The following is a 14,729-nucleotide window of genomic DNA, read 5'->3' as shown; positions in this document are numbered from 1 at the left end:
AAAAAGCTGTGGTAGGTACATGATACCACACAGCTTTCAAACAGGTAGCTGATTACATACCTGGCTGATTACCTCATAGTACTTTCGTATCTTATCGTATCGTATGATTGGAAATTAAAACCTCCCCATTTGCGGTTTTGAACTCTGCTCGCTACATAGTACGAGGGGAATAATCCTCACAGAACCCCCCCCTCCCCCACGAAAATGTCGCTTCTTCTCCCGGGGATACGCAGGGCGACGACGAAGCTGACGCTTAGTCAGTTCGTCTGCCGCCAATGCCTCCGTCAACAGCCCCGCGCGGCAGCAGCAGCAGCTTCTTCGTCGCGCATCTTTCGAGCGCTACAGGTCCGCCAGGCCAGCACCGAGTCCAGAGCTCGTTTCGCTCGCTATTTCACGTCTGCGGCTATCCCGGCCGAAGCCCCGCAAGCTGCGAAGTGGGCGTTCCCCGAGACGAGCTCCAAGGGCGTGGCATACTGGCTGATCGGCAGCGCCGCGAGCGTCTTCGGCATCGTGGTTTTTGGTGGACTTACGCGGTTAACGGAATCTGGGTAGGTACCTTATATATAATACCTCTATCAACTACCCCACTCCTCTTTTTCTACCTACCCTAATACAAGAAGGACTCAACGATCTAATTAAAATTGCCTTATGAAAAAACAAATATAGACTTAGCATCACGGAATGGAAGCCCGTAACGGGATCTCGACCACCCCTCACCCAGGCCGACTGGGAGGCCGAGTTCGAGAAGTACCGGGCCTCGCCTGAGTTCCACCTGCTCAACTCGCACATGGACCTCCACGAATTCAAGAAGATCTACTACATGGAGTGGACGCACCGGCTATGGGGCCGCATCATCGGATTGACCTTCGCGGTGCCCACCATCTACCTGGTTGCGCGCCGCCGCGTGTCCGCCCGCGTCGCCGCCCACCTCGTCGGCATATCCGCGCTCATTGGCTTCCAGGGCTTCATCGGGTGGTGGATGGTCAAATCCGGGCTCAAGGACGACTTGTTCGCGCCGGGATCGCACCCCCGCGTCTCGCAGTACCGGCTCGCCGCCCACCTGGCCACCGCTTTCGTATGCTACTCTTGGATGCTTCTCACGGGCCTGAGCATCCTGCGCACCCGCCGTCTCCTCGCCGACCCCGCCTCCGCCAGCAAGCTTATCTCCGCCCTGAAGAACCCCGCCATCGCCCCCTTCCGCCGCTACGTGTCAGCCCTCACCGTGCTAGTCTTCACGACCGTACTCTCGGGTGCTCTGGTCGCCGGCCTCGACGCCGGCCTCATCTACAACGAGTTCCCTATGATGGGTTTGGGCCTGACCCCGCCGAAATCCGAGCTGTGGGATAAGTTCTACTCGCGCAAGGAGGACCACTCCGACCTGTGGTGGCGCAACATCCTCGAGAACCCGAGCTTGGTACAGCTGGACCACCGGATCCTCGCCACCACCACCTTCTGCGCCGTGCTCGCGCTGTTCGCGTACTCTCGCTCCGGCCGTCTTGCCACGGTGCTGCCCAAGGACGTGAAGAAGGGTGCGATGGGCATCGTGCACCTCGTGTGTCTACAAGTCGCTCTCGGCATCAGCACGCTCATCTACATGGTTCCCATTTCGCTCGCCGCTGCGCACCAAGCGGGTAGCCTCGCATTATTAACTGGGGTCCTTGTTCTCGGCCACCGCCTACGGGTGCCGAAGGCGACGATCGCGCAAGTTCAGAAGAGATTGGCTTCGGCCGCGCAGCCGCGATAGCACGACCAACCAATATTCTGTCCCTGGCTAACGAGTGTACGATGTTTAAAACACTGTATGATCACTAGACAGATACCATGTATTATACGTAGAGTCTCAACTTTTTTTTATTCTTTCAATTCCGTCCAATGGTGTGCCGAACATAGATAGCATTGGTCTAAATCTGAACACCTAGCTATGTACTGTACAAACGCCGTAGACAGTCTAACCTTCAAGCCACTGCTCGCATAAATAGGGACCGTCCTAAAATAACATCTAAACCCTTACTTTATTTGTGGGCTAGAGAGCTGTGGTCAGTATGATACATCAATAAGCGGAGAAAAGTAGGGCGATGATCACTTACGGATTCCCTCAACTTGAACGTGAGGATCTTCTGCGCCTGCCTCTTCGACATCGGCGAGAAGCTTCTCTTTCTTCTGTTCGGGGTTCATGAAGGGGAACAGCAACACCTCCTTGATGGTGTAGTTGTTGGTGAGGAACATGGTTAATCGGTCAATACCCATACCCCAACCAGCGGTGGGCGGCAGACCGTATTCAAGAGCGTTTAAGAAAGTTTCGTCAATCATTTGGGCCTCGTCGTCTCCCTGGGCCTTCTGGCGTGCCTGCTCTTCGAAGCGCAGTCTTTGCTCGAACGGCTGATTTAACTCGGTGTAGGCATTGGCAATTTCCTTCTTGCAGACGAAAGCCTCGAATCGCTCTGTTAGACCGGGCTTGCTGCGGTGGTCCTTGGCCAAGGGCGACATGATCTTGGGGTGCTCTGTGATGAAGGTCGGGTTGACTGCGGTTTCTTCGATGAACTCGCCAGTCAATCTGTCGAGCATCCTGGCAGTAGTCTGGGGTTCGGGGCAAACAACGTTGACCTTCTTCAAAACTCCCTTGAGCCACTCCCTCGTTTCATCCGTGTGTAGTTGGTCGCCGGGAGGGAACTTCTCTCCTGTTGCTTCTTCGAGGGCAGGAATCATCTCGACTCGTCGCCACGGCGCTTCCCAGTTAACTGTGTATGTCTCACCGTGCTGGGTGGTGAATTCGGTTATATAGCTTCCAGTAAGGTGCTTCACCATACCGGAGACAAGCTCTTCCGTTCTCTTCATGAGATCGTTGAAGTCGGCATAAGCTTCGTAGAATTCGCAGGTTGTGAACTCTGGGTTGTGCGTCAGATCGGCGCCCTCATTTCGGAACAGGCGGCCAATCTCGTAAACCTTGTCGTACTCTCCAACAATCAACATCTTGAGAGGTAGCTCTGGCGCGATTCTCAGGAAGATGTCCATGTTGTAGTCGTTAAGATGGGACTGGAAAGGCTTGGCTGTGGCACCACCTGCGATCTGGTTCAAGATGGGGGTTTCCACCTCTTCGAATCCAGCGTTGTCGAGGTAATTTCGGATGTACTTGATAATCTTGGTACGAGTGCGGTAGGTCTGAGCGGTCTTGGGGTTCATGATAAGATCGAGGTAGCGCTTGCGGTAACGCTGCTCTTGGTCCTTGAAGCCGTAGTACTCGTCGGGTAATTGGTGCAGACAAGGGGCCAGAAGTATCACCTCGGTAGCGAAGATAGAAAGCTCACCCTCCTCGCCCTTCTCGAGCTTAGTCTTAGGGGCAGTTCTTCCAGGATAACCAACGACACCGATGATATCACCACGTCTTATGTGGTCGTGCTGCTTCTCGAAGGCAGGTGCGCCTTCACGAATTTCTTGAGCCTGGCACATAATCTGGACCTTGACACCATTGTTACCGCGGATATCGTAGAAGAGCAGCTTGCTACCGGAGGCGCGCTTGTTGTATATTCTTCCAGCGACGTGTAGGATCTTGGTCTTGTCATGTTCTCCAGACTTGAGATGGCCATACTGCTTGACTAGATCATTCAAGTCGTAGTCGCGTTGGAACTTGTGGGGGTAGGGATAGGGTTCCTTGGACTCGATGAGCTTGGAGATGGCGCGAGATCGAATCTCGAAGTATTGCTAATTCCAACCAGTCAGTTACCAGTAAGTAGCATGTTATTATAACAATGAAGAAGAACAAGACGAAGGAAGAGGAGGAGGTGATGATGGTGATGATGGTGACGATGTAAATAGACCTAATAGACTAACATTAGGAGTCAGCTCCTTCTCGTCGGCTTCGGCGTTTGTCTTCTTCGCGGAGGCGGGCTTAGGAGGGGCGGCAGCGGCCTTCTCTTGCTTCTTCGCATCTCGCTCACGCTGCTTCTGTCTCTTCTTCAACTCGGACTTGGATACCCTCTCACCGGTAACCTCGTCCAAGTGTAGGTTGGCAAGGTCTGCGGTAGGTGCTTGATCCGCCATGTTGACTGACGTGTTAACTTAATATTAGGTGTAGGTACCTAAAATTTGCGATTAGGTATTGTTGTACCTGAAGTTGGCAGAATTATTTTAATTATTTCCAGTCGACCCCACGTAGATTTTTTGTGAGTTTGATCGCGGGGTAATTTTTTGCGAATTGAAATTGAGTCACCCGCACCGATCTCGCTAATTGCAAATTGTTATATCGCGTCTAAACGCGGGGCACGTTTCATTGGTTTTGTTCGTCACGTGGATATCATGTGATGGATTTATTTACCCATTTTTAACCTTTCACTACCTTAAGGGATAATTCAAATTCAAGCATTAGGTAATACCTTAAGTACCTAGGTACCTCTTATACCTTAAGTTTAAGTAAGTACCCAAGTACCTGGTATTTTATCCTTTTACCAACTCAAATCATAGGTAGGTCTTTTTGGTATCGACCTGTCATATTCACCCAAGAAATCTCATAATCTTATACGCCAGAATAAGATCCAATCAGGGCTGGTCGCTTAAGCTCAACTCTTGACAAGAAAAAGTCCTAACCTCCTAATTTCCCTTCTGCAATTCTGCGCCCAGGGTCGAATCCTTCTATCCCTAGGCTTCACCCAGCAGCCAGTCAACGATTAGGAAAATAGCCGGGGTAACAGGGAATTTGATAAAACTTAAACGGCCAAGAGCCAACGCGTTTGCTACCGGTGCAAGGCTCATCTTGCCGTCACATTATTAGAAGGTCAGTGTTTCCGATGTATGGAGTTTACCTATGGTAAAGAGACTCCATGTCAGCGGGCTAGCTATTCTTAACATGTTATCGTCTTCACGCTCGTTGCTGGACGAGGACACCCTATCATTTGTTCTTGTCTAGGTAGATTTGTCGACAAGTGTTGGCTTTTCCTGCAGGAATATGTATTAGGTACCCCTTGAAATCAAGCGCCTATCAAGCGAAGTGGCCTCCTTACATGCCGTACTCAAAGAGACCGGAGGTTACATCGACGAATTCCAGGAATTTGACATATCCCCAAAGAATCATTTAACTATTATGGTCGATGGTTGTAACGCGGCATTGGGGGATCTGCAGAAGCTCCTCAAGTCCTATGAATGACTCGGGACACAAGCTCAAAGATCTTGGGACCGGCTGCGCTTCGGATTGGAAGATCTTGCTGATATCAGATCTCGCTTGGTGAGCAATACAACACTTTTAACAGCTTTTAACAGCGCTCTGGTCAAGTCCGTAATACCAAACCGCGTAAAGGGTTTAAATAATACCGACGTTAATGTAAAGCTCATCGACAACCAGGATTGAAAAGAAGCTGAATAAATTCATCTGCGAAGTACGCGCCGGGTACCGAGAAGGATATGTTGTTACTACCCCGGACGTCGTCGAGACGATAGACTCGCCCGATGTATGGGCCCAACTACGCCGTGAACTAGAAGACATCGACATCTCGCCGACCATCACGGAAGAACATCACGACTGTATATCAAATTGGATGAAGTCAGAAGTCTATCACAGATCCTACCAGATTTATCCGAAAGGTCTTCGTGGAGGATGATGCACTTGTACAAGCAGCAAGTGACGGCGACATGGACAAAATCGCCAAGCTTCTCAGCATCGGGTGTAACGTGAATGCAAAATATTGATGGAGGTCAGTGAAGCTTGAAGATGTGAAGATGCCTGTTTTGAAACATACTGACGCGTATTATTTAGCTGGTCAGCACTTAGTATGTGTCCATATGGAGGACATCTTGCCATAGCCCGGCTCCTCCTCGAGCATAGTGCTGACTTGTATAATGTCGATGTCGACGGTGACACACCCATGCAGATAGCTACAACACGCGGCCACTCGGAAGTGGTCATTTTGTTTGATGAAGCACAGGCCGAGAGAGATCGCCTTGCACGGGAGCTTGATGATGAACCAACAGCAAAATGAACCAAATTTGGCACGGGCCGGGTAGGCTTTTTCAATCCCGAAATCTTCAGCATCTGCGCCTCAATAATACGGCGAAGGATTTACTTATGATAGTGTAAATGATCTGCATACCCGCTAAAATCCGAGCGCAGTTAAAACGTTTAAGGAAGTAAGCTTCTTATTTAAGGAATACTTCTCTTTAATGTACTGTTTTTAATGTTGTTTATTTATGCATCCCTTTTATTTTCATCGCACTCTCTTTCACCTACATTTTTTTTTCTTCTATTGTTGGGATAATCTCTAAGGGGGCTGTCATCTTGTGTCGTACGGTTACCTACCTGTTAAGAGATCCAGAGTCGGCGTGGTACCTATGTGTTATTATTGGCAACATGTCTTGATCCCTGGTTTGGGTATTATTTTTCGAGAAAGAAGAAAAAAACTAACTGCGATTGGGTATGCACACTGTCTTCTATGCTAAGCTTGACGTAGCTACGAGGTAGCTAATAGGACCCATGAGGCCCAAGCACCGCCAAGCCATTGTGCCTAGTACGGTTGCATCGCCGCAACAAGAGCCGCTAGAGCTGCGAGGGAGAAAGCCAAGAGGCAGGGGAGTCGGTAAGGCTGACAATTATGTAGGTATAGTATGCTGACTACTATGGATATGTAAGATGAAAAGTTCATAACTCAAGGGAAAGGGACCTGTGGACCTGTGGACCTAGGGGTTCCGAAAAGTCCCTCCCTGTCGATCCTGTCAACCTCACTGGCCTCATCGCCATGCGCAGCCACGACCAGCTACTTGCCAATCAGGGCAACTTATTATTGCAGGTCGAAGGACTCGTACACATGGAAGATCAACAAGCAGACCCCTTATGTAGAATGGCCTGGCCGCTAACTATACCCGTCGGCTTTTAAGGATAGTGACTAGAACGTTAGACCGCCTTATATTGTCTTATACGCTGCCACTCAGATATACCTGGCTTTCTTTAAAATCCTACTTGGAATAAGCAGTGGTGTAACGTGTCTTACGCTACCGACTGGCCATGAATACCTAAGGTGTCACTGAGAGTTCATCTTACCCGGATATTTCATCGACTATTTCCCAGACGCGGATCCCGCTACGGTGGAAACATCACGGAATTGTCACCATGTCAATCCTCGCCCTCCCACAAGACCCTTTCTTTCCCCAAGAACCTGCCAGGGGACCGCTTTTCCTCGATACCCAAGCATGCCTCTGTGCTCTACAGAGTACGACAAACTCGGAGGATAGTAATATAGCATGGCAGTGTATAGGAAACCAAACACAGGGGGTCTATAATGTGACTACGGGGAAATGGTTCAACAGTGTAGGGCCCTCCAAAATACCGGAGGAACTCCTCATATCCGATGCGACAAATCATCCCGACACCAGCAAGCCTTTTATGGTAGATAATTCTACACATGCTTTAGTAGATCTCGACCCCAGCAAGCTTAGTGTCTGGGATCGAGCCTGCACGGGCGAGAATCACACATCCTTCTCGACTTCTTACTATAGGGCCTCAGCGGAACTCGATCGAGACGAGACGCCCGTTGACGCTGCTCCTTGTTGGCGACCGGGAGCCATTCCTATAACAATTCAGAATGCGTCGAGCTGGGAGGAGAGGGGATGCAATGAAGGTTTCCTATGTAAGTCGAAAGTCGAAAGAAAGAACCTTAAGACGAGGAGACATGCTAATGACTTGGAACCAGGTACCAATAATACCGTAAACTCACTACCACAATTCTGCCCTCCCGTAACGGAGTGTCAAATAGCGCGACTAGCCGGGTACACATGCATGTATGGAGGCAAAAACGTCGGGATGGGCCCTTTCGAACCCGTGGTCTGTCAGCAAGGGTATTATTGTCCGCCCGGACAAAACAAAATGATTCCTTGCCCGGCAGGCACGTATTGTCAACCCGGCGCCCCCTCGCCTACACCATGCAGCGTTGGAAGTAGATGTCCTGAACAGTCGACATATGAGACTTTCGTAATTCCGTTCGCGGTCCTGATTTTTGTCGACATCCTCCTGGTTTTGTCATTTCTCTTGTATTATATCCGGATGCGTTACTGGAGGGCTCGCGAACAGTCCATCGGCAACAAGTTCAAGAAGAGGACGACCTTCGTAGGGCAGCTGACGGGCTACAAGGAACTCTCTGGAAACGCGGACCAGGACCATGACATGATACCGATGCAGGCAACTTATATGCCTGGCCAGGATACGTGGACTGGTTTTGAAGCTGCTCTGGAAATGCCAACGCCGCGCAGCTCGACATTGAACGTTCCCGACGCCGGATTCTCCCCGCAGCTTCGAGTGTTTGTCGAATCTATGCGGAGAGCCACAGATGGCGCTCGCTTCGGTTTATCTTTCGCGTATACCGACCTCAGTTTCCAACCCAAGGGTAACCCGAAGCCGATCCTGCAAAACGTAACTGGGTCCATCGAGCGCGGTTCGTTAACAGCGGTTATGGGTGGTTCCGGCGCTGGAAAGAGTACGTTCGTTAACGTTCTTATGGGCAAAACCACAAATACCGGCGGCTCGGTCATGATTAATAACGTGCCGGGGAAGATTAAGAGGTATAAGAAGCTCATTGGTTACGTGCCTCAAGATGATATCGTATTGCCTGAATTAACCGTCTACGAAAATATCCTTCACTCGGCGAGGATACGCTTACCTCAGACCTGGAAGGACGTTGATATAAAAGCCCACGTCAACTCGGTTATCGACTGCTTGGAACTGTCTCACGTCCGCGACTCGTTAGTTGGTAGCGTCGGGAAGCCCGTTATCAGCGGTGGTCAGAGGAAACGAGTGAGCATCGGAATGGAACTCGCCGCAGCGCCCATGGCCATCTTCCTCGACGAACCTACCAGCGGTCTCGACGCCACGGCCGCGTCTTCCATCATGCGAACGCTCAAGGCGATCGCGCGGCTAGGCATCTCCGTTATCGTGATCATCCACCAGCCGCGCATGGAGATCTTCGAGATGCTCGACGACTTGATCCTGCTAGCAAACGGACAGATCATATACGAGGGGCCGGAGTCCGGAGTGCAGGACTTCTTCGAAAACGTCGGCTTCAGCTTCCCCCGGCACAGCAACTTCGGCGACGTCGTCACGGACATTATCACCGGCAACGGCAGGATATACAAGCCGTCCGGCGACATCTCGAAGGAAGCTCTGATAGCTAACTGGGCCCAATCTAGTAAGAACGCTTCGATCAAGGAGAAGCACGCCTCCATCAGGTACTCCAAGACGTCTATCGCGGAGAATAATTCTAAGGGTCGAGAGCTGCTCAAGAAACGAGGTGCCCCGCGCTGGAAGCAGCTCTGGCTATGTCTGTCGCGCGCTATGCTCCAGCAGTGGCGGGCCAAATCCACGTTCTGCTTCGAGATGGGACTGGCTACCGTAGCTGGGTTGCTCCTCGGTCTGGCCGAGAACTCGAAAAAGGGGGTGCTATTTACCGGGATCTACAATGAGCCGTACGACGTCCTGTCTCTAGCGACGGACATCAAGTCGGTGCCCGAACTGGCGCTCCTCATGGCCATCGCCATCGGACTCGTCTCCGCGGCGCCCGGCGTCAAGGTCTTTTCGGAGGAGATGCTGCTGTACAGGCGGGAGGCCGAGGCGGGCCACTCGCGCATCGCGTACTACCTTGCGAAGAACCTGTCCGTGCTGCCGCGCATGGTGTTCGCGTGCATGCACTTCTCGACGCTGATCCTGCTGCTCTCCGCGCCCATCATCCCTTGGGCCACCGCGTTCCTCGCCAACCTCGTGTACTTCTACTGCATCTACGGGCTCGCCGGCTGCATCAGCATGATCGTCCGCAGGGAGGACGCGCCCCTGATCGCGACCATGATCAGCCTGATCGTTGGCATCTTGTCGGGCGCGGCGCCGCCGCTGTCGAAGGCGGTGGAGTGGCATATGGAGTGGCTGTGGCGGGCGTCGCCGGGTACCTGGCTTGCCGAGCTGTATTTTGGACAGCTGATCAACCCGCTCCGGTACCTCTACAACGTCGAGCTGGCTGCGCAGCAGGTGGGATTCCATCTGGACTGGCATTGGCGCAACATGGGATGGTTGCTTGCTATCGGCAGTATATATCGCGTTGTTGCGTATATTGGCTTGCTTGCTGGGAACCGGTTGCGCGTGTAAGAAGGATGGGATGGGATATCATAAACTGTATCGGGTATATATATACCTAATATATGAAAACGAATGTTATTGGAGAAAACCAGGAGGAGTTGCGGAAACCTGCGGCATTTTGCGTACGCTGTCTTACATCATGTTTCATATTAGAAGATACCTCCTAAGTTTATATATATTGCATAGTATTTACCATACTTCAGCATCTCAAGTTTACATGCCTGTGGTAGTTAACACTCAAGCGACCAAGGGCCCAGTCTGGAGCCCGAGGAGCTGAACGTGATAAAGTCTAGCCAAGGATTGGTGGCGTTGGCGGCCTACCGCGAAGTTTAAATAAGCGCCAGCTGTTTATTGAGTCCTATCGACCGGTTCACGCGTAGGCTCGGCACAATCTGCCCTACAAGATGCCTTGAAACGATGAGCCATTATACTTGATGTCGATCATGAGCACTGTTTGGAAAGCGGATAATTGCGCCTACCACCAATTCCATGTCGGACTCTTGTGTATAATTAACGATATTGTACGTCAGGGTGGGAAAAAATAAAGTAAAATAAAAAGTTGGGATCTCCGGCTTGAACAAACACATAGTACATCCCGCGAAAAACACCAAGTCATGGAGAGCCAAAATGGTGATATGCCGCATATAGGTATCGTTGGGGCGGGTGCTTCCGGGCTTCGATGCGCAGATATCCTCCTATCTCACGGTTTCAAAGTAACTATTCTTGAGGCGCGGGATAGGATCGGTGGAAGAGTAAGTTAAATGAATCCTTACTACAACTAGAGCGATAACTAAATAAATCGTTGCCTACCTAGATTTGCCGGTCAGATGAGTTGGGCTACGCCGTCGACATGTAATTAAAGCCACGCATGCCGGTTAACCCGAAAATATATACTAAAAATGTCCCATTACTGTCTAGGAATAGGGGCCCGAATTGGGTTCATACTTGGGATAGCGGTGACGTGCATCCGATCCTGAAGCTAGCAGCAGAGACTAAGATGCCTCTTCACCACTGGAACGACTCGAACGGGAACATTGTCCCAGATGAGAAGACAGAAAGGCTTTCCACTCTCCTATGGGAGATAATCAAGAAAGCTTTCAAGGCCAGCGAAGCAGCCAGGGAGAAAGACAAGGGGGGAGAGCATCCCACGGGAAGAATCCCTATATGACTTCGTTAAGAGGTCCGTTGCAGAGGAACTAGAAGATGAAGGAGACCGGCAAACTCTCACCCAGATGAGCGAGATGTGTGGAAGCAGAGTCTGAGATTCGCTTGGATGGAGGAATGCTGCGGAGGTGGTAAGCATATCTGGAAGGAAATTACATCCTCAATCTGACAAAATGGTAGAAGAGGTATTCGTCGAGTCAAGCTATTCCGTGATTCTAAGAAGGATTGCAAAGTCTGCAATTGAACAAGCTGATATCACACTTGAAGCCAAAATCGTATTAATCGACACACTTCGCTATAACACGTCCCGGAAGGTAACTCTAAGAACAGAGGTTGGGAAAGAATACGATTTTGACCAGGTAGTGATCACGACACCGCTAGGATGGCTTCAGAAGAACATGGGTTGTTTCACACCCTCCCTGCCCCAGAGGCTTACTTCCGCCTTCCATAACCTGAGGCTCTCGCAGCTCGAGAGAGTCTTCGTCACGTTTCCCTCCGCGTTCTGGATCTCGGGCGCGACGACGGCGGATTCCTTCCCCGCGTACACGAACTGGCTCACGCCGTCGTACGCGCACGACAGCAACCCGCACGGCTGGCCCCAGGAGATTTGAAAACTGGCCGCCCTCGCCGCGCCCAACAAGCACCCGACCATCCTCTTCTACCTGTACGGCGACTACTCGCGGCACGTCTTCGGCGCGATCCACGAGCAGCCGAGGGACAAGAAGTTCGCGTTCCTGCGGGACTTCCTCCGGCCCTACTACGCGCGGCTGCCGGGTCGTACTACAACACGGCGAGCGGGGCCTGCGCCCCGACGGCGATCCTCGCCACCGAGTGGCTCAAAGACGACCTGTGCGGGAACGCGAGCTACTGCAACTTCCAGGTCGGCGTCGAGGAGGCGGACCAGGATATATCCTCGCCATTCGCGACGGCTGCGTGGGGCGCGGACTGTGGTTCTGCGGCGAACACGCGGCGCCGCTCGAAGAGTCGGGCACTGTCGCTGGCGCGTATCTCTCGGGGGAATCGGTCGGCGAGAGGATTGTGGAACTATACAGAGGTGGGATATGATATAGCAAAGTATCAGGTACCTACCTAAACTATCATGGCCTTGGATCTATAGGGAATTATTCTCAATAAAGTCGGACGCCTGGTTTTACATATACACGAACTAGATAGGGGTAAGCATAGAGCGCCACCGGTATATTGATATTTCATCTAGCTAGGTAGCATACACGCCATCTAACGCAATATAAATGACATTAGGTACCTCCTGTTATAGAACTCCTTATTTCGCATCCGCCAGGATATCATCAGCCGCGCTCTCAGCTAACATATAAATTCCCGCCACAGGGAACAACCCCCTATACCATCCAGGACTAGCAATACATACCTGATATATAACTCACGATGTCTTTTGAAACGCTGACGCATCCACAAGCCTCCTCGCGAACCCCATTGCTTCAAGTGCTCGTCCGAGATAATCTCAGCAGGCGGCCCACACGCGCTCGAACGACTTGCCGATCTCGAGCGACTTGAGATGTGTCGAAGACTTGGATCGTTACCTCGACGCATGCCGTCCTACAATGACAAAGAGTCAGCAGATATTTGTTTTAGGAAGGCATCTGGATTAGTGTCTGGGAGCTGTATGTAAGGTAATGTATGTGTACCTGTCATGCATGTCTTGGTACGCTATAGCTTCTCAGTTATATATATTGCTTGATTAAGGGGATGCCGGTCCCCGAAACAGGTTCCAAAAAAGAAGAAGAAGAAGCAGAAGAGGAAGCTAAGAGAAAGTTCCACGTAACGTAGTACGGTAGGTATCACCACAGCGTCCTCTGCGTGTCCGCCGCGCGAGACAGATCAGCCTCGCCGAAGTTGCGGAACGTCGTACACGGCATGTCGCGCGTGTTAGCGTTAGTAGGTACCTAACCTAACCTAAGGTTACATAGGTTAGAGGTAGTCAGGTTCACCGCATCGGCGCTGTTACGCGAGCGCGCCTCCAAGTACCAGCCATGTGAAGTAGGTAATTATTTCTTCTCCGTCGGCGTGATCACCATGCTTTCAATGCCTACCCAACCTAGTATAACCCCAGCAAACGCCGCCCCGGCCCATATAAGTCTTAGGTACAGGTAGGTAGGTACCTAACGTAGTCGGGCCCGGCCGGCAGTCGATGATCGTGGGAAGGAACCGAACCGATTGCAACCAAGCAATACCGTCGATATTAGCGCATGAAGCCATGCGCCAGACCCAGACGATGAGAGCAGGTAGGCTGCATCCAGGGTCTCGTAGCACGGATCGTCGTCTGTTATAAATCATGACGAAGGTTGCAGGTTTTTGGTAGGACTAGATCGGAGATCGGCCCGGTACCGAGTCTTGTCGTAGAAATGCTCAACGCCGGTAGTCTGAGGCTTTGCTACCCATGGTGTCAAAGTCGATCTTTCATCGCAAAGACACCTACCTAACCTAATGGAGCACAGCATCTGACTACTTCTTCTTCAAGCCATCGTCATGTTTGGTCGTGTCTAATATGTCCTCCCTAGATCCAATATTCCATGGCGCCGAGCGTTTTCGCTCAGGAGAACTAATAGACGAGATCACCTAGGTAGGTAACTAGAGGAACGCGGCTAAACAATGAGATACTGACGAGTCGTCGATGTTGATGTTGTACCTACTCGAAGAGCTAGCCATCTAACCTAGTTTGTTAATACTGTGGAGCTTGCGTAAGAAGGACGCAGTGCATGTGCGCATGCGCATGCGTACGCGTACGTTTGTGAGAGTGTGGCTTGGGAGGTTCAGATGGGGGGTGTGGAGGTAAATATGAAATGCATGCTCACCCCATCAAGACTGCATGACTATTTGCCTTTTTCTTTTTTTTTTCTTTTTGGCGCGATCTTCGGTAGCAACTACATCAAGCATATTAGTTTGCTATAAACCCCTTGCTTACCAGATATGCTGTGCACTCTCCTTCCTGGAAATGCCACTACCCCTAGATAATGTATCGAATGCATGCCAGTGTATTGGACCTGATATAGCTAGAGGCTCGACAAGTCGTCGGTAACAACCCGGGAAACCTGTGGGTCTTCGTGGTATCATCCTCAGGGGAAAGGCACTGGTTCTTCACCAACTTCTCGAAATAGCCTTTTATGTGACCTACATCCCAAATTCTAGTCGCCTGTTGGATTTTTGATATGGTCCCAGTCATTTCTCCTTGGTATAATACATACAATGGGCACCAAAGTTAGATTCTAAGTATGTACCTACAAGCATCTGCCCGCCGACGCGAGGATAATGGTTTCCATGCAGCTCGGAGCCTTCGCGAGGGCTTCACTCCGCTATAATAGTCGCTATAGGGTGTAAGTTAATGTCAAATTTCTATCTCGTATTGTCTGTCACACCATCGGTATAGTGTCGAGCGAAGAAGCCCCAGTCTCATCCGTTTCTTTCCCGCGCCCGGAAATAGAGACCGGGAATC

At 51.1% G+C, this 14,729-nt stretch overlaps 6 protein-coding genes across 6 annotated transcripts; 5 read left to right on the top strand and 1 right to left on the bottom strand.

Annotated features, from left to right (window-relative positions):
* Window positions 1-39: 39 nt before the first annotated feature.
* Window positions 40-1,912, top strand: F4812DRAFT_23820 (COX15-CtaA-domain-containing protein). The gene is made up of 2 exons (XM_047930603.1): window positions 40-548; window positions 667-1,912. The coding sequence occupies exons 1-2, from the start codon at window positions 205-207 to the stop codon at window positions 1,742-1,744; spliced, it is 1,422 nt and encodes a 473-aa protein (XP_047795061.1). The 5' UTR covers window positions 40-204; the 3' UTR covers window positions 1,745-1,912.
* Window positions 1,879-4,266, bottom strand: F4812DRAFT_23812 (lysyl-tRNA synthetase). Its single transcript, XM_047930602.1, has 3 exons — window positions 3,829-4,266; window positions 2,088-3,699; window positions 1,879-2,023 (listed from the first exon to the last, which is right to left on the bottom strand). Exons 1-3 carry the CDS (start codon window positions 4,036-4,038, stop codon window positions 2,013-2,015), a joined length of 1,833 nt encoding a protein of 610 aa, XP_047795060.1. The 5' UTR covers window positions 4,039-4,266; the 3' UTR covers window positions 1,879-2,012.
* An 863-nt stretch (window positions 4,267-5,129) lies between these two features.
* On the top strand, window positions 5,130-5,966 carry F4812DRAFT_454558 (uncharacterized protein; the record flags this gene model as incomplete). Its single annotated transcript, XM_047936668.1, has 3 exons — window positions 5,130-5,215; window positions 5,333-5,530; window positions 5,744-5,966. The coding sequence occupies 3 exons, from the start codon at window positions 5,130-5,132 to the stop codon at window positions 5,964-5,966; spliced, it is 507 nt and encodes a 168-aa protein (XP_047795059.1).
* Window positions 5,967-7,090: 1,124 nt separating this feature from the next.
* Window positions 7,091-10,105, top strand: F4812DRAFT_454557 (uncharacterized protein; the record flags this gene model as incomplete). The annotated part of the gene is made up of 2 exons (XM_047936667.1): window positions 7,091-7,607; window positions 7,671-10,105. The coding sequence occupies 2 exons, from the start codon at window positions 7,091-7,093 to the stop codon at window positions 10,103-10,105; spliced, it is 2,952 nt and encodes a 983-aa protein (XP_047795058.1).
* A 303-nt stretch (window positions 10,106-10,408) lies between these two features.
* F4812DRAFT_23412 (uncharacterized protein) lies at window positions 10,409-11,349 on the top strand. Its single transcript, XM_047930561.1, has 3 exons — window positions 10,409-10,848; window positions 10,911-10,948; window positions 11,015-11,349. Exons 1-3 carry the CDS (start codon window positions 10,711-10,713, stop codon window positions 11,262-11,264), a joined length of 426 nt encoding a protein of 141 aa, XP_047795057.1. The 5' UTR covers window positions 10,409-10,710; the 3' UTR covers window positions 11,265-11,349.
* An 84-nt stretch (window positions 11,350-11,433) lies between these two features.
* F4812DRAFT_454555 (uncharacterized protein) lies at window positions 11,434-12,908 on the top strand (the record flags this gene model as incomplete). The annotated part of the gene is made up of 3 exons (XM_047936666.1): window positions 11,434-11,662; window positions 11,728-12,314; window positions 12,696-12,908. 3 exons carry the CDS (start codon window positions 11,434-11,436, stop codon window positions 12,906-12,908), a joined length of 1,029 nt encoding a protein of 342 aa, XP_047795056.1.
* Window positions 12,909-14,729: the final 1,821 nt, after the last annotated feature.

Source organism: Daldinia caldariorum (assembly GCF_022478825.1).
Source record: "Daldinia caldariorum strain CBS 122874 unplaced genomic scaffold F4812scaffold_1, whole genome shotgun sequence".
In the NCBI taxonomy this organism is placed as follows: Eukaryota; Fungi; Ascomycota; class Sordariomycetes; order Xylariales; family Hypoxylaceae; genus Daldinia; species Daldinia caldariorum.
Note: the sequence above shows the minus strand (reverse complement) of the source record. Positions and strands in the feature narration are given on the sequence as shown.

Excerpts from the sequence above, each read along its gene's own strand:
- F4812DRAFT_23820 (XM_047930603.1), top strand. The coding sequence starts at position 205 with ATGTCGCTTCTTCTCCCGGGGATACGCAGGGCGACGACGAAGCTGACG. Across the intron at positions 549-666 it reads ACGCGGTTAACGGAATCTGG|ACTTAGCATCACGGAATGGA; the intron begins GTAGGTACCTTA and ends AAACAAATATAG.
- F4812DRAFT_23812 (XM_047930602.1), bottom strand. The coding sequence starts at position 4,038 with ATGGCGGATCAAGCACCTACCGCAGACCTTGCCAACCTACACTTGGAC. Across the intron at positions 3,700-3,828 it reads AGAAGGAGCTGACTCCTAAT|CAATACTTCGAGATTCGATC; the intron begins GTTAGTCTATTA and ends GGTTGGAATTAG.
- F4812DRAFT_23412 (XM_047930561.1), top strand. The coding sequence starts at position 10,711 with ATGGAGAGCCAAAATGGTGATATGCCGCATATAGGTATCGTTGGGGCG. Across the intron at positions 10,849-10,910 it reads GGGATAGGATCGGTGGAAGA|ATTTGCCGGTCAGATGAGTT; the intron begins GTAAGTTAAATG and ends TTGCCTACCTAG. Across the intron at positions 10,949-11,014 it reads TTGGGCTACGCCGTCGACAT|GAATAGGGGCCCGAATTGGG; the intron begins GTAATTAAAGCC and ends ATTACTGTCTAG.